General features: G+C 39.1%; 1 protein-coding gene across 1 annotated transcript; it reads left to right on the top strand.

The window, feature by feature from the left end:
• The first annotated feature begins 2477 nt into the window (after positions 1-2477).
• Positions 2478-18069, top strand: LOC592272 (CCR4-NOT transcription complex subunit 11). Its single transcript, XM_030993260.1, has 11 exons — positions 2478-2603; positions 4110-4215; positions 4992-5126; positions 7923-8033; positions 8564-8733; positions 9248-9380; positions 9793-9999; positions 11802-11951; positions 14436-14540; positions 15835-15885; positions 16559-18069. Exons 1-11 carry the CDS (start codon positions 2560-2562, stop codon positions 16718-16720), a joined length of 1374 nt encoding a protein of 457 aa, XP_030849120.1. The 5' UTR covers positions 2478-2559; the 3' UTR covers positions 16721-18069.
• The last annotated feature ends 1051 nt before the right edge of the window (positions 18070-19120 follow it).

Here is a 19120-nt window from a genome sequence, read left to right as displayed (position 1 = left end):
TTGAAATGGTTTGGCCATGTTTTACGCATGACGCATCACCGCCTACCATACCAAGCATTCCAAAATGACTTTCATGGACGCAGACCACGGGGACGCCCTCCAAAGAGATGGAAGGACCAGGTTCAATGCGATGTGGGATTATCCACACAAGAGGCAGAGCAACGAGCCCAGGACAGATCAGACTGGAGCATGATTTCTCGCAGGGGAGCAAGGGGACACACCGTCCTATGCACCTAAGTCAAGTAAGTCATATTCAAAATATTTAGTTAACAAGTCTATCTATAACCAATGCCTTTACATTGGAAATTGCAGACGATCTAGTTATACTGGGTTGTTGCCAATTGGCAAAATTAATTAGTACAAGTGCTACTTATGCCTTTAATTACTAATTACGTTTTCAATTGGTAGTTGATTGGTCCAGTTAGACCAGTTAAATCCAACTGGTAACCCTGGAAATTGAAATGGGCCAGTTGAATTCTAAGTCAAAGTCGAACTCAGTCAAATATAAATACTATAAGCATGCGTGACCAAAAAAAAACGCGTATTTAAAGGGTGCTTTTTGAGATTGGAAGCGGTCCGCTCGGTGCTGCATTTGGGCCATTTTCAGGAAAAAGGGTAGGCCTAATTTTTTTTCAAAATGGTTCAAAATCCAGCTGAATGCGCCGGTATACGCGTTAAGGGGTATTTTGTTTTGCTCTCAGGGCCAGACTGACCGAGGACAAAAAAAAAAAATGGGTAATAACGCCAAGGCGCGGATCCAGGGGGGGGGTGCAAAAAGAGAGAGAGAGAGAAGGAAAAGAGGACAGAAAGTGAAAGAAAGAGGAGGAAGAAGAAAAGAAAAGGGGGAAGAATGAGATTGTGGGAGGGGCTAAAAGGGCCTTTCCTCCTGGGCTGTTGCCTCCCCCCCCCCCCCCCCCCCCCCCCCCCCCCCCCCCCCACCATCACAAAAATAAGAGAGAAGGAAGGAAAGGGAAAGAAAAAAGGAAAAGAGGAGATAAAGGGAAGGAAAAAAGGAGGGAAAAGAAAAGAAAAGGGTGAAAAGAAGGGGAGATCAGTTGCGGTTAATCCCGCCAACATCTGTTACTCGGGGGCCGAAAGGCCCTTGCCTCTGCCCCCCCCCCCCCCCGCGCATACCTAAAAGAGAGAGAAGGAAGGGAATGGAAAGGGAAAGGGGGGGGGGAAAGAGAAAGAAGAAAGGTAGTTTCCCGCCAACAAGATGTAGATGTAGACAGGGGCGTAGACAACGGGGGGGATGAGGGGGATGCATCCCCCCCACCTCACACGGTGGGGGGGATGGCATGTACAATCATCCCCCCCAGGTTTTGGGGAATGATATTTGCTTACTTAATAAGTTATAATGATGATAATAATAGTAATAATAATAATGATAACAATTATAATATTAATAATAATAATAATTATGATGATGATAATAATAATCCTCATCATTATTGTAATTGTGTTTATTGTTATTAGCCGCATTCACAAGGTGAAAGCCAATTCAGACGGTAAGAAAAAGAAAATCTTACAAGTATTTTGTGGTTATCTTGTGGTTTGGAAACCACAAGATAACCACAAGATTAAACAGGCGCGGATCTACGGGGGAGGTTTAGGGGGTTTAAACCCCCCTTGGGCGGCCCAAAAAACAAACAACAAAAAAAAGGGAAAAAAAAGAAAAAAGAAAAAAAAAAAGAAAGAAAAAAGAACGCACGCTGGAGAGAAACCCTTTCAAGTGCAAATATTGTGAGAAGATATTCAACTCATCTGGTAACTTAACCAAACACATGATAACTCTGGATATAACTGTGTATTTAACTGTTACTTGATTTAAAAAGACGTTATCATGCACTGCTTTTTATGGTCTCCATTGTGTTAATAGATGCCAGGAAAACATCACTTACGGGGTTCAAATAAACACCCCCCAAAAAAATCGGCTCGCCGCTTCGCGGCTCGTGGACGATGCTCTGCATCGTCATTATTTTGGTCAACCCCCCCCCCTTAGCAAAAAGCTAGATCCGTCCCTGAGTCATCCCCCCCAGGTGTACAAACCTGTCTACGCCACTGGATGTAGATCGGGGGGGGGGGGCACTGGAGTACAGATAGAGGGAGGGTTTGGGGGGGGGGGTAAAATTCAAATGATTCCATAACAGTGATTTACAAATGTTTGCTGAAATGACCACCCCCCCCCCCTTCCCCCCATTTTTTTTGGAAAAAGTATGTTTAAGAGAAATAGACAGAAAGAGAGCAAGAAAGAAAGAATAGTGAACTGCCAGTGTCACAAAATAATAAAGAATCAAAATATGCTCATCTGACCGTGATTAAATGCCTAAAACCCCTGAGCTTCCGGGGGCTCTACCCCCTGGATTTCACCTAGAGCCATGAATGCTCATCTGACGGTAAAGATTTATTTATCATTTAATTTTGTGTGTGGCTGTCGACCATTCGAGAGATCTGTCGAACCAACATCCCAACAATAACGTAGAGGGCGGTGTTGAAATTCACTGACGTCAAAGTAGATTTTCCTGATTTCATGTTGTTCAACCGCTCTTATTTTATAGAATGGACCAAGGTTTGTCGAAAAAGGATAGCGTGAATCTTACGGGGTATGTTCATCAATCTTCTCATTACGGGGAATAATGATTATATTAGGAGATGGATCTTTATCTAACTCGCCTTACAATTTTAAAAATAACGTTAGTATTCACTTCGCCGGTACAACACGAAAAAGCACGTATGGGACCGAGTAGAGATTTAACACAGATTTTGGTCTTCTTGCCTGCTTGTATCGACGTCTGTCTGCAAGTGCAATTTGATTAGAAATTGTAAGGGTTTTGATTAACTTTCCCAGAGTGCTTCATTTGATAATACTCCTTATGCTCTAAAGAGTAGATCGTGAATCTAGATCTAGTCTCAACTCTCGACAGAACTCAACGATTTCTCTTCCAAAAATCCAATGTCAACGTCAATGACAATGTGAATGTGTGGGGAAATGTGTGAAACTGTGATTGCGTTCACATGTCTAGATCTAGTTTTGTCTAAGTTGTGACCCTTAGCTTTCCACATATAGGTAATTGCATGCTTGAAGTAAGGCTTATGGGTGTTTCATAAATCACTGATGAGCGTCTGAGTCTGAGCCTGTATTCTACTTTTTTTTTCTAGATCTAGGGTCTAGACTACACAAATAGCAGTAATCATGGAAGAATCCTGGATCGATGAACAGGCTATACACCTACAACATCGTGTATTAAAGTAAAGTAAAGTAAAGTACATGTAGACTAGACTAGTCTATGTTAGCCTTAAGGGCTCTCTGGAAATGTTTTTTATGATATGGTATTCCAGTGAGCCTTAACCGGCTCCCATACCACCGCACGGAGAGGCAGGTAAACAAAACCTAAAATGTGTCCCAAATCACACTTTCCCGCACCTGGCCAATATTTGACAGTGGCCTTGATGAATTACAATGTATCCTAGAAGTAGAAATCTATGCATTTAATTTTTTTTTTGTTTAGCTGACTGCTAAGAATGAATGTGTAGGATTGTAACTAAGCAACCAAGGGACTGCCTGCCTTACCGGGTATGTCCTCTCCGCTGGCCTTTCAGGCTATATCAAATAATTAGCGGTCACGAGCAACTACAAACTACAGTGCAGGGTCTGTGAGTTGCCGTCCATAGCCTTGCATTTCACACCCTGTTCTATAAGGGAGTTTACAGATGGCACATTGTACAAATGACCCCAAATATCCACAGATCTTTTACACATGGAGAAGTTCCACTTTGAGCATCTTAGAATAATAACTGCCAAAGTCCTAGATGTGCTTCATGAATACCTTTTGTTTGACCTCTTGAAAAGAATACTTCACCTGCGTATCATAGAATGTACCGTTGGTGCATAAATGAATAATGTTACATAACTTTCATGAGCGCATATCCAGTTTTCATCTTTGTGGGTTTTACCATTTTGGTACAAATGACCTTTATCTGCCCATGCGCAGATTGTATCTGTAAACTCCCTTATTGTATACGAATGACAAGGGTCTGTCTGCAATCTAGACTACCCTGATCTAAATGTAGTTCTAGTCTAAATTTTGCTGTTTCTCTCTTATTTACAGGTTGTTGTGGGATGAAGCCACTACCAATAAATCATTTGAATCCCTCACCCAGGCCTTCCATGCAAGCTTCAACAAACAAGAGCACTTCAAGGTCGGATCCTCACTGGTATGTATGGATATCTTCACTGGAAGGTGTTTCACAAAAACTAAGATCGACTTTAAGTTGGACTTAATTCTGTCAGGCCTTTCATGCCACCGATTGCTCTCACCATTTACTGGTATTGGTCTCTGAAGGGACGTACAAATAGCGGTCACGAATCTACAGAATTTACATTTTTTGATGATTCATTATTGAAGGGAAACAAAATTATCTTAAGATCATAATGGTGAGAGCAACTAGTGGCTGCATGAACAGTCTGCCATAGTTAAGTCCAACTTAAAGTTGATCTTAGTTTTTGTGAAACACTCCCCAGTTCTGACAGTATCTATAGGACCTAGGACAGCTATCCTTATATTAGTACCACTATCTGCCCTCCATCTGACCCTCCATCCGACCTACATAACCGTCTACCACTATTGTCCCTTGGCCCTCTACCTCCAAAGAAAAAATATGAATTGTATTTGTAAAATGGGAACAACTATTTCCTTCTATCAATTCTTTACTATATTCTCATGAAACAGTTTGACCATATCACTCATGAACATTTAAGCCCCTATGCACTTATTTGGCCAGAATGGACTAGACCTCCCTGCAAGGTCACTGGCCGGTGGTTATCTCATCAAATCAGCTCTCAATAAAAAAAAAATAAGAAAAAGAGCATCATGGGGGATTAACGGGTACCGCTTAGCCATTATTGGCTATATAGAGGGCACAAGTAGTTATAAATAGTGCAGTGGGGCTTTAATTAGTCATTCCATTCTTGATTAATATTTCATACTTAGGTTCTACTGTTGAGCAGCCCTGACCTTTTACCCACACCCCCTCAGCGTCTCGCAGCTCTATTCCTACTATGGGAGATGTACCGCTCAGAGGCCATTGGGAACAACCCATTCGCACCACTGTTCTCTCTTGTCTTGGTAAGTATCACTATGGACATGACTGGCAAAGAAACTTCCCTTCACTGCTATTATGTAAAAAAGGTGAATATGCATGTGACACCTGTTCTACACATTTGTCTACCTGAGGAACTGTATAATTTGTCCGCTTTCTTTGTCAGTCATGTTCATAGTGTATATGAATGCATGTGTATAAACTTGTGTTCAGGGGGGTGTTTCACAAAGATCCTAAGTTGAACTTAACTCTAAGTTGTATTTAAAAATTATGGAGAGCCATTCGTAGCCTTAAAATAAAATATATTAAAAAGCAGAAGTATTTTAGACTTTTCATAAACTTCACATCAAGAACATGAAATCTCCTTGATAATAGAAAATATGAATGATTTGAATCAACATTTTATGAAATATTCTCATACATGCTAACGGCTTTCCATAATTGTCAAGTCAAACTTTTTGTGAAACACCCCCCTGGTTAATTTAAAAAAATAAAATTCTCACATAATCCAACAAAATTTACATTGAATGTTCAAGATTACAACTAAATGATGTGTGCCAGACATTTTGTTTAGTTTAGAAAAGGTATAGTGGCTGAGTAATGAGCATAGAAAGATAAGGAAATCTAGGTAAGTAGGCCCTGACACCATGTGTTTAACACAGGGGCAATTCCACGGTAACGGAAGGACACTCAGACAAGATTTTTGAACTTCAGGTTCATACTAAAAGAAATGTTTTATTAGTATGTATTAAACTATGGGGAACAAAATGTGTTTCAGTCAAGTGGAAAGCTTCATCAACTTCACAAAGTTTGGATAAACACTAATTAACTGGAAAAACCATGTCCATTTTTATGTCCTTCCGTTACCGAGATAATTAATATGCACATTCTTAAACTACTTAACTATAATGACAATTTTTTGGGGGAGAATTGAAGGCACTTATATAGGTATTATATCTGTACTGTTTCACATCTTATACTAATAAAACAGTTCTTTTAGTATGAACCTGAAGTTCAAAAATCTTGTCTGAGTGTCCTTCCGTTACCGTGGAATTGCCCACAGGTCACTCTATGCAAATGGAAGCTGTGATGCCATACTAAGTGAAAACTGTTAAACTCATTTCTTGGATAGAGAGAAGTTCTTGGTACTTGTTTGAGTAATCTCTTTAGCAGCTCACTCAGGAAGCTATACTGGGTTGGTAGGTGAGGCGAGTAGCTGCAGTGAGTGCCAAAAAAGTGCAGAAATGGTGTGTGGACAAAGCACTTGTCAATTTACAGTAAAATATGCTAAGTCCAGTCCAAAATAAAAAAAGGTTTTTCTTGCTATTTATAAGGACCGCAATTTTATAAAAGACTGCTATTCATTTAGTCACACGTTATGGATAGCGGTCCTTATGAATAATGGTCCTTATGCATAGCAAGGTAAATTTTCTATGGTTTGCTGGCTATTTACAAGGGCCGCTTTTCATAAAGGTTTGCTATTTATTTTGGCACGCGTTATGGATAGCAGTACTTATGCATAATGGTTATGTTTTGGTTAGTAAGCTTCCCATAAAAATCATGCTAATAAACTATGTGAGAGCCTAACAGGAGGCTGCATCATTCTGATGGAGGGTAGAGCAGGAGGTTATTCCTTTTGCATTGACTGCTGAGCCTGGTAGATGTTTCCAGATCCTTATCGTTTTTAGATAGTGGGAAAACTTGAAGGAGTCAATAGTTTCATCAGGAATTACATACTTCAGTTTGTGATGACATCTTATTTGGAGTACGCATATTTACAATAACCTCACATTGATTAGGCACGGCTCATCACCTCAGCTATATAGGCGAGCCGATCAACTCCAAATGTTAAGGCGTCGCCTTAACTGCTGCAGATTCGACCCATAATTAGGAGGGGTGCAGAAAATGAGGTTTGAATGTACTTATGTGCAATACTAAAAGGGAAATATATTTGTTATTCCTTTATATTTATATTCTATGTTCATTCAGCAGTTTCAGCTTTTCATTGATATAAAGCTGTATTTTCATTGGATAGGGTGCAATGGTAATTATAAACCTTTAGGTCAGTCAGGAACCCCATGACTTTTACAAGCCAATCGCTTGTCTGATTATCAAGATATTTATGATTGAAAATCGAAATCAAATTTTGTGTTTTCCTAATGGTTTTCATAACACCACAGTCTATTGGGGAAAACAAGTATGGTAAAACCGGTCACTGAACGATTTTTAGTTTTTTGAGGCACTTCTTGATCGTTTTGAAGCGCACTTTTTTTAGGGCTTCAATATTACACCATATCACAGACGCTGATAACACATAGGGCCGTGCATCTCAGATTTAACATTGTTAAAGATAAAGACCAGTTATGGTCATGCGATTGCATTGTGAAAGAAACGTTGTGGAATCGATCAGAAAAGGTTGATCATCTAGCATATACATGTAAGTATTGGTGTGTACTGCAAGGTTCTGGAATCATCAAAATGATCAGAAAATTGGCCCAGTCTTCGTAAAGTTACAAGCACTGTACACAGAAAGATGTATATGGGACTACGCACACGTGCGCGACACATGCGTTATGTCTTTCATGTCCAAATAGATAAACTAATTTACCAAATATATCAATTAGTAGGCGGTTTCCCGGCAAAATTTGTATCATCACGTATTAGTCAAAACATATTCTTTCACATGATTGGTAATAAGAACTTCAATTTCATTTTTTGAGAGGAGGAGGGGGGGGGGGGGGGAGGGGGGTGATTCCAAAAATGGTCTATACCGTTAATGGTACTGTGGTATATACAAAAAATTGTTCATTTTCTACTTCTAGACCAGAATGGAGGATGACAAGATCAGTGGACCTATCCTGGTTGGACCGATCGGCAAATCAGAGAGATACTTCCTCTCCCAGCTTATCACCACAACTAACCCGCCTAGAGAGGTAAACATTTCATATTTGAAAAGAAAAGATGCATTATATACTGGGCATCTACTACATATTTCTTTTTTTTACCCTGATGTAACTGGTGATTTTTGTCCATGACCCCAGTTCCTCTGTATATGAAATATGGTAAGCCCAAGTTGGATCACCCTGATTTTTGCTCAATTTTCTCAAAAAATTGTGTCTGACTATTTAAAACCCCTCTGCACTAGTTTTGCATGGACGGATTAGACCTCCCTGCAAGGTCACTGGCAGGTGGTTATCTCATCAAATCAGCTCCCAATTAACATAAGAAAAAGGGCATCATGGGGGAACAACAGGCACCGCTTAGGCAATGTTTGCTGTAAAGAGGTCGCAAGTAGCTATTAGTAGTGCAGTGGGGCTTTAAAGATAAAGTAACCTTCTGCGGCAGTCACTTGGCAGTTGACAATGTTGCAAGAAGAGCATTTACATCCTTATATGAAATCCTGCTTTGGAGTTTGGAAATAAAACCCATTTTCATGACGACATCTTTATAAATTTCTGTTAAGCTTTTCAAGAAATCACCGCGTCAGATTGTTGCTATGGATCCTGGTCCCAACGCCCCTCATATTGACATTACAGGTCTTCAGCTAGCCCTAGCTGAACGCCAGTCAGAGCTCCCGAGTCTCAGCAAGGCAGGTCTCTCATGCATCATGAACGATCCTGATCCTGATGCCAGGTAAAGGAATAATGATACTAATATATATATTTTTTTTTTTTTTGATAAATAATAATACTAATAATATGTCTACTTTACCCAGAGTAGCCTCATCAGTATTCATACTGTTCTCCCCGAGGGCCCTGCAATCATATCATTACCCTGGAATAATGATAATGGGTGTTATTCCGGTAGCGCGTACTACGTTAGCGCTTACTATAAAGTTAGACCATACTTTTATGGAGTGCCTGTTACCAACTCATTCACCCTGTACAGATTATTTTAATCCTTCAATGAAAAGTGTCTAAAAAATAAATTTTGCAATGAAATGGGAAGAAAAAGTTAATATGAGTATGAACTGAATTTCAACAAAGACTTCGGTAGATTATCTTTGTCATGAATATTGAAGGAGGAAGATGAAACCTAGCATTCCATAGAATTTTTTCACTGATGTTAAGTTTTGTGAAATGGGGCCCAGGATGCCATTATACCACGAGCATGACAAATCTGTACATTTCCATCCTACTCCCTCTAGCTCGGTCTTTGACCCTCAAATAGCCCAGCCTGTGGTGGAGGCCCTCATCTGCGGGTCAAAGCCTCCCATGGAAACGACCTTTACCCCCGAGTTTATCCGTCTACCACCCCCGCTACACATATGTGAGGATGAGGTAAGTATCAAATTGGCAACTTTTTCCCAGGAAAGAATAAATGAACAAATTGTACAACATGTAACCCGAGCAAAATAGTTGTTTGTTTTTTTCATTTTTTTATATGTACTTTCCTAGAATTGTATTGCCAGTATCTGGATGTCCATTTTCTCTTTACATTTCTATGTTCCTGAGTTTTCTGAATTGACTTTGAACTTTACATTTGTAATTTTACTCCTTTCCGATATAGATGTTAAATTGTATTTCATCGACCATTAGTCTGTGTTTTATCTTTGGCTTGTTGACAGTTTTGTTTTGAATTTTATTGCATATAGAGTTATATAGAGTTAAAAGTCCATTTTCTTCTCACCGGGTGTTCATTCTCATCAAGTTGATGACACTCTCACTTTATCTTTATCAACCTCCTTCCCAGTTATTATGGATGAACCCTTCAGACGGCAACCATACCATTGCATGGGACTCCACAATGTGCCAGACCAACAGTGCTGGGCAGGAGGTTAAGAGACTCATGGCCAAGGCCTTCAAAGAGACACTCATGCTCCAACAACAGCAGCAGCTGCTTAGCGAACTGGAAAAAGATCCCAAATTGGTGTATCACATAGGATTGACGCCTACAAAGGTAAGGAAACTTATGTTCATTTTCACTACCTTAGACATGCAGGCCCGAATTCACAAAGCAAGGTTTGAGCTCAGACCAAGGTTTGAGCTCAAACCTCCTTTTGTTTCGCCAAACCTCCCTTTGTTATTTACAAACCAGGTTTGTAAATAACAAAAGGAGGTTTGGCGAAACAAAAGGAGGTTTGAGGTCAAACCTTGGTCTGAGCTCAAACCTTGCTTTGTGAATTCGGGCCATCGTGTTTCAACAATAACAGGAGGTGCTTAGTGAACTCAAAAAAGATCCCAAATTGGTTTACCACATAGGATTGATGCCTACAAAGGTAAGGAAACTGTGTTCATTTTCACCACCTTAGACATGCAGTGTTTCAACAATAACAGGAGGTGCTTAGCGAACTGGAAAAAGATCCCAAATTGGTTTACCACATAGGATTGACGCCTACAAAGGTAAGGAAACCATGTACATTTTCACCTCCTTAGACATGAAGTGAAATCAGATTCACTCACGTTGCAATAAAAGCAGCAGCTGCTTTAATAGTGGACTGGAAAAAAGATCCAAAGTTGGTGTATCTCATAGGACCAACGCCTACACATGTGGGAACAGTGTGCTCATTTTAGTGGACTGGAAAAAGATCCCAAATTGGTTTACCACATAGGATTAACACCTACAAAGGTAAGGAATCTTTGTTCATTTTCACTTCCTTAGACATGTACTGAAATCAGATTCACTCACGTTGCAATAAAAGCAGCAGCTGCTTTAATAGTGGACTGGAAAAAAGATCCAAAGTTGGTGTATCTCATAGGACCAACGCCTACACATGTGGGAACAGTGTGCTCATTTTAGTGGACTGGAAAAAGATCCCAAATTGGTTTACCACATAGGATTAACACCTACAAAGGTAAGGAATCTTTGTTCATTTTCACTTCCTTAGACATGTACTGAAATCAGATACACTCATGTTGCAGTATTAGCTGCTTAGTGAATGGGAAAAGATGAAAAATCTTATATGATGGATACCTAATAAGAGCAGTGAACACATTTTGATTGTCTTAGAGGGGCAAGGAAGCCAATATTAGTTTTAATGTTAGTATCATGAATGTTAACAAATTTAATTGAAATACTACATCTGTTTAATTTATCATAAACCCTTTGAATATAGATTAGGTTTTGTATCACATGAAAAGTCAGATTTACCATTTTAATTCTAGTTTTACTTTGCTGCATACAAAGTTACAAACCCACACATACATGTATATATCTGATGTGTTTTCCAAAAACTATAAGTATTGAATAGCTGCAGTCCAGGGGGTGTTCAACAAAGATTCTGAGTCAACCTTAACTCTAAGTTGGACTTAAATATTATGGAGAGCCATTTGTAGCCTTATAATGAAATATATTCAAAATAAAAAATTCAAGTATTTTAGACTTTTCATAAATTCCACATCAAGAACATGAAATCTCCATGATAATAGAAAATATGAATGATTTGAATCAAAGTGTTTTGCCTTTTAAAATTACTTTTACAAAATACTTAAAGTATACTAACGGCTTTCCATAACTGTTAAGTCCAACTTAGAGATAAGTTCAACTTAGGATCTTTGTGAAACACCCCCAGATCTTATATCATTTTATGACTTTCACAAAAATGTTGTGTTTACTAGAATATGTTTGTTTGGGACTATTTCCAAATTACTCCAACATCTTACGAAATGGAAAATACCGGTAATACATTTACCCTATTCTTTTTACACCTTCAGAATGAAGTAAAACATTTTCTATTTCCCTTTCTTATTTTTGCTTCACAGCTACCAGGGTTGGTGGAGAGCAATCCCCTGGTTGCCATAGAGATCTTGCTACGTTTGATTCAGTCCAATCAGATCACGGAATACTTCGCCGTCCTGGTCAATATGGAGATGTCCCTTCACTCGATGGAGGTCGTCAACAGACTCACAACGGTAAACGCTTTTGACTTTCTCAGACGTGCTAATCTTCAAGATAATAATCATAATTGTGTTAGAGGTGTCGTAGTAGAGTGGTTTAAAGGGGCTGTAGCATGGGGAATACTGGTTGACGCAATCTACGTCTTCTTTTGAACAACTGCACGTAAACGAATGGACTTGATTAACTTTCAGCGTGCTAGCGTTTGCGAAAAGGTGCAAAACTGACCAAAGTTCTCCTCCCGCTTCAGTTTTCGCGTATGTTGCATGCACGTGAAAACTGTGATCGCATCGTCCGTAGTCGTATTATACCCGATTGGCCCCGAGTCAGGCCGCGGGAAAGACACATAGTCTCGTCATGCTACAGCCATCGTACATGTACGTGCTTAGGGCATTGTACTTTCAAGACCATAGCACTGTATACTGCCTAGCCCTGCTGTTTAATTAGCACTGCAATGATGTTATACATGTCTTGAACAGTAGACGGCGCTCTTCCAAATAAATCAGGCCTTTTTGTGTACATTGTACAGTTTTTGAACCTTTTTTGTACAGTACAAAAATGCTGTAGCACAGGCAGTATGAACGTGTTTTAAGCCAATAGACTTGTATTGCAAGGATCATGGCTCATGGGTTTAATCCCGGACACAGCACTAATGTACTTTGGCAAGGCATTAATCAACATTTGCCGCTTTATACCCAGGAGAGAGAAATGGGGACCTGGTAGGATGACGAAAGCCTTTGTGTTAGTAAATGATGTGTGCCCTCGCAGTGACTGTATGGTAGGAAAACTCTGCAGGAAGTGGAGATGGTGCACAATGAATCCAATGACGGGGGGTAATAATATCTGCAAAGCGCTTCGAGACGGTATTTCATTTTAAGCGCTACATAAATCCAGATTATTATCCTTATAAAATGCTTTACCATTAAATGACCAAAGTCCTAAATTAGCTCGTTCAAGGGATTCAATCACTATTCTTTTCAGATGAAAAGTGATTTTGTCTGTTTGGTGCCAGAAGGGCGTTAACTCATACTTGACGCACATGCCCTCTTTGCTCCAAACAGATATATACCCCAGGGAAATTTACTTCAGGCTTTATGTTAATCAAAAGTCGGGTTAAAGCACTAATACATGTACAGTCAAAACCTGTTTTAGTGGCCACCTCTCTATAAAGGCCACCAGTCTACACTGGCCATGCATTTGATCTTCCTCTAGGAAGAGATGTGTGTTGTAGAACCTGTCTAGAAAGACCATCTGTCTACAGTGGCCACTTTTCCTGTTTCCCTTGGGTCACCCTTAAAGATATGTTTGGCTTTATATTATCTCAGAAGATATGGTTCCCTCATTGACTAGATTCCTATTTTATTTTCACTTCAGAATATAGCTATGAAACAACTTTAATAACAAAATACAGAGTGAAAGAATGAGACAGTATACAAATAACGCACGTCTCAGAGTGCAATAGCAGTGAATGCAGTACACGCGAGGTTTCTTTAGATTGGTGCCGCTCTGTGAACGAGCCGCTTGCGGCGAGTTCACAGTGCGCACTATCTGAAGAAACCGAGCGTACACTGCATTTACGTTTCGCACAACAGGGTCAAGTGCGTTATTTGTTTTATAAAATAGCGACACAAATAGCAACAAACAAAAGTTTAGATCTTAAGTTGAGAGTCTACGAGAGTTCGATCTAGATCTAGAGTTATGTTGGTTCTAGACTAAGACCTTGCAGGCTTACCAAAAAGTCCACGGGATTCATTGCCTTGATCAAAAATAAAATCCATAGTGGGTCTAGAGACGAGTCTACATCAGACAGCTGAAATTCCTGGTTTCATTATAAAATCCAAAAAGTCAAAACAGGCCTAAATCCAAGGCAAAGGTAAAATATAAATTTGCTTTCTACTAATACCCCGCTCTAGCTAGCTAGCTAGAGCAAAGCTACGCGTACGCTGCGCTGGGGATCATGGTGGAGCGTACAATATTAGCTACGCGTAGCCTACATGCACTCGAGGGAGCGCGTTCCACACGTACGCGCGTGCACTGGATATCCATGGTAACGTGTAATACAACTTTTTTGTGCTTTTTTCTGCAAAATCGTGCTTGCATCAAAAACTTGTGCATGTCAGGTGACGCGTATTGACCAATCACGATGCTTAAAATACTAGAGCCATTTTATAATACAAAATTATTTTATTTGGCCTAATTTGTTTATTTACTTTATCACATATTTATTTTCTTTATAGGGAGTGGCTCATTCCAATTTCAAAGGGTATTTCAATAGGTCCTGTTTTTGTCAACATAATAGAGAAGTGACATTAAACAACTACAACAACAAAGCTAAGAGGGGACAGCAATGCAACAAATAATGGCATAGAACGTGGTACAGCAAAAATAAAATCTTGATCATACTGTCAAAAATCACATAGAATATCTGATTTTAGATTGAACTATAACATTCATGTAAGTAAATTTTGAAGAAATTTTGTATATGATCCGTATTTTTGCAGGCAGTAGACTTGCCCCAGGAGTTTGTTCATCTTTACATTTCCAACTGCATCTCCACCTGTGAGACGATCAAAGACAAGTCAATGCAGAACAGACTGGTCAGGCTGGTGAGTAAACCTATCTCTTGGTTATGTTGCCTGGGACTTTGTCTCTCTTTCACGAGAGCATACACTTTCTCCATCAATCTCTGTCAGTTTATCTCTCTCTCTCTGTGTCTCTGTCCCCCTTCCTAGATATATATCATTCTCTCTATTTCTCTATCACTCAATCTCTGTCGATCTCTCGCTCTCTCTCTCTCTCTCTCTGTCTCTGTCTCTCTGTCTCCATTCCTATATCATTCTCTCTATATGTATCACTCTCTCTCTCTCTCTCTGACTCTCTCTCTCTCCCTCTCTGACTCTCTCTCACTCTCTGTCACTCTCTGTTGACTTGTAGATCTCTATGTCTCCTTTCCAAGATATATATCATTTTCTCTATCACTCTCTGTCGAACTCACTCTCTCTCTCTCTCTCTCTCTCTCTCTCTTACTCACTTTGTCATGTTTTACAAACAAAATGTCAATGACACTTCTCGATCTCCTCCCCTCCCTTTCTCTCTCAATTAAAAAAAAAAAAATCTCTTTCTGACATTAACCTATGTACATGTATATTTGCATACTTCAGGTGTCTTTTCATGCTCATTCCATGTCAATCTCTTATTTCTCCCTCTGCCTCTCCCATATTGTCTGCCCTTCTCTCTCTCTCTGTTGGGCACTCCCTCTCTCCTCCCCCTCCCCCTCTATCTCTCTCCTTTTAAAATACAACCCCCTCTCCCTTCTCCACATCAATCGATAACCTTCCTCTATCTCTCCTGTGCTTTACATAATCAGTTTCTTGCTCTACTAATATTTGTCCTCTTACTCTCTCCTTTGAAGTAAATAATTACCCAGGGAGGCCCTCCAATGCTCTAATATTTAATCAGATGTGATAGACGTGACTTAATAATATTCTCTTTGAAAATCATTGATTTTTTAATGTACGCAATAGGCAACAGATGTTCCATAAAGCACCTGGACGTATGCCTGAGGGTCATATTTGTATTTCTAACCTTTTTAAACTAACAAATCAAAGTTCCACTGGAGCTTTATGCATTAACCCTAAACAATTTGGTATGCACTTAGTTTATGCTGTAACTTACAAGAATGCATGGTTAATTTAATATCATATTTTTCTGGATTATTGGTAATCAAGCAATTTTTTATCAATCTTTTCAAACTAGGCTTGTGATTTTTTTATTGAGATGCGGGGGTTATTTGGGTTGGTTCATTGCATTATTATTTGAACGAGGCTTGAGTTTGCCAGTAACTATTTGTTGATCTTTATTTACAACTTTTTTCTCATCCGTCTCGCCTTCTTTGAACAGGTGTGTGTTTTTCTACAGTCCCTAATACGCAATAAGATCATCAACGTCAAAGTAAGTGCTTTTTGGTTGGATATGAAAAACACATTTATGAACAATAATATGTCTGGAGTTCATGAATATAATTTGCATTTTCAGACAATTATTTTGTGATTGAGTTGAATTGAGTGGAACTGTTTTATTGAAGAGAGCATGTTATACAGCTCAAGAGCCGATGTTTTTTGTTGTACAAAGTAATTGAACAAAGTTAATTACTTCATAATAAAATCATCAATATACTAATGTATTATAATGGTAATAATAATAACATTCTACTAAATAAACTCATACGAAATAGAAATAGATTTCTTTGAAAGATGAGTATTAAGTAACTAATCTTTGTCAATATTTAAGTAAAAGCTATGAATATGGAGTGTTTTTACAGTTCATTTGAGCATGTCAAACTTGTGTAGTCCCATATACATCTTTCTGTGTACAGTGCTTGTAACTTTTTTAAGACTGGGCCAAATTCCTTATCATTTTGATGATTCCAGAACCTTGCAGTATACAATACCTATATGCTACATGATCAATTTTTTCTGATCGATTGCACACCGTTTCTTTCACAATGCAATCGCATGACCAGAACGCAACTTTATCTTTAAGTTTAGCTTGTATTGAATTGCAGTCCAAATTGCAAATTGATCTGTTCACATATAGTCCATATTTTCCTGTTGTCTCTCCATAGGATCTCTTTATAGAGATGCAAGCATTCTGTATTGAGTTCAGCCACATCCGGGAGGCAGCAGGTCTGTTCAGATTACTCAAGACGTTGGACAGCGAACAGCAGAAACAGTTTCAGCCGTCGTCAACATCACCGCTCACAACACAGCAAGGGAACAAGAAATGATTATCTCCGTAAAATTTGGAATTGTACTCTAGTCATACCACTGAACCACCTCAGATTGATTCCAAACCGACGTGTTCTTGGCAGTTTTATTTTACTGCAGTTGGTTGTCTGATCTGTCGTCGGTCTCGTCAGTGTGAGTGCAAGATCATAACAGCATTGGATCAATATTTTTTAAGAATATTAATATTGGACATTTTAATAGTTTGCATATCCACCATGCAAGATGCTCAAAGTACCCCAATATTACCTTGGCTCTGCTACGCTAATGCTTTCGGTGCTCACAGCATTCTTTCTACCGGCAACCATTTAACACCTGGGTGGAGAGTGGCATATGCAGATTAATATCTTGTCAAAGGACATTAGTACCACGGTGGGACTTGAAGCGCTAACCATGTGATTCACAGTCTGAAGACGTATCCACTAGACTACGACACTTCTACATTGCACCTCTATACTACAATGCAATAACAGACTCAAGGGAACAAGAAATGATAAACTTTGGAAGTCCAGAATATATGAGTAATAATTCGTCCCTATTTTCACAAAGTGACATTAGTGAGGAAAATCGTCACGCAAAGTGAATGCAATTTTTTTTCACTACCGTCACTTCGTGAAAACAGCGACGAACTGCAGCTCTTAATGGGTAATGGTGCTTACAGTTCAAGAAAAGGCATACATTTTTTTCCCTTTCTATTGGTTTTCTGACACTGGCTCCTGTGTCAGTGAAAATCAACCCTACCGCAAGTTTACTTGGATTCGAACCCAGGACCTCATAGTTATGAGACCACTGCTCTACAACTGAGCCATCGCGGCTCCTCACTAACCCTTTACCTACCATGAACAACACACCAGACCTGAAAGAATAAGATATTTTAAATAATCATTTCTCAAACTGGAGTAATTTTTCCTGGGATTTCAACTACCCTTATTGTACACACTTGAATGCAGTTTTGTGGTACATTTTTGGGGGTGTGGACATTTTTACATGTATTCTAAAATATTTGTACAGATACACATGTATTTGGAATATGACTTCAATTTAACTGTAATCCATTTTATGTGATATAGCTACTATTAGCTATTAACATATTCCTCCAATTGTGTATTAAAAGATAAGAAAGACTCACAGAATATTTTGCATTTTTAACAATACTGTACCTTTTCTTCAATACCCTTATTGAGGTCAATCACTCCCAGCTCCATACATTTTTAATATAGCCCCATTTCTGTATGATTTATGTTTTCTGCACCAAGAATGTGTCAGCTTTGAATTGGCAAACCTACAATCAGAGCTTTGTAAATATGTATGTGTATATTACTTGGTAATAAAAGGTTTTGAAAAAAGCTAAGTTCTTGACAATGTGATATGATATACATGTGTTTTGAAGGAAAGGTCTGCTTTAAACATTTGAAATTGTTGAAAAATTGAATACAGAGAGAGAGGGGGAGAGAGAGAGAGAGAGAGGGGATGGGGTGAGAGAAAGACAGCAATTAAGATACACAGATGAAGGGAGAGTAGAAAATATGAGAGAGGAAGAAGAATTAAAAGTGGAGAGAGAGGGTAAGAGAGAGAGAGAGAGAGAGATGAAGAGCTGGGACAGAGAAAGAAGTCGAAAAGAGGGAGAGAGGGTGTGTGAAAGAAATAGAGACGGGGAACGAAGTAAAAGAAACTACAGAGAGATAGAGAAAGAAAAAAGAAAATGGAGAGAGAGGGATTTGATTTAAATACAGACAGGAAGAAGTGAAAGAAAACTGGAGAGAGAGAGAGAGAGGTGGTGGTGGGGCGAGGGGGGGGGGGGGGGGGGGGAACCTGGTAGCAAGAAACATGTCATTAGGGAGATCCTACAAACAACCACCAAAAGGGGGGAAGAAGGAGAAGGGAAAAAAAGGTGGAAAATAACTATGACATCGATAATAGCACCGGAGAACAAAATCATATTTGTTTCAGCTGTCTCTAAGGTAAGACAAACAAGAAATCGCTGCATTTCAATCGTTTCCTTTACACTCTTCAAAATAATCTGACATTTGTCAACAATGACACACATGCTGCCATTACGTATTGATCGTATTGATAAAGATCGTTAACATATGTGTGCGGATATGTAAACTTTCAACAGGGGCAGATTCAGGATTTTGCAGAAGAAAGGGGTAAAACAAAATCCCTGTCGAGTAAAGAAGAAATGGTCATCGTGATTTTAAGACGCTTGTACATATGCTATTTTGGTTAAAAAGGGGCGTGCCGGTGAAGAACGAAACCAAATTTTACCCCCAAAATTATAATCAAACCAACTATATTATGTATCTATTATCAAATACCACAGGAATGATATAAGAAGAAGATGCTGATGAAGAAACAGAAGAAGAAGGATAAGAAGAAGATGATGAAGAAGAAGACGGTGA

The sequence above is a fragment of the Strongylocentrotus purpuratus genome, unplaced genomic scaffold (assembly GCF_000002235.5).
Source record: "Strongylocentrotus purpuratus isolate Spur 01 unplaced genomic scaffold, Spur_5.0 spur5_scaffold_20, whole genome shotgun sequence".
Taxonomy (NCBI): domain Eukaryota; kingdom Metazoa; phylum Echinodermata; class Echinoidea; order Camarodonta; family Strongylocentrotidae; genus Strongylocentrotus; species Strongylocentrotus purpuratus.
The sequence above is the reverse complement of the archived record's forward strand: the minus strand, read 5'-3'. Positions and strand labels throughout refer to the sequence as shown.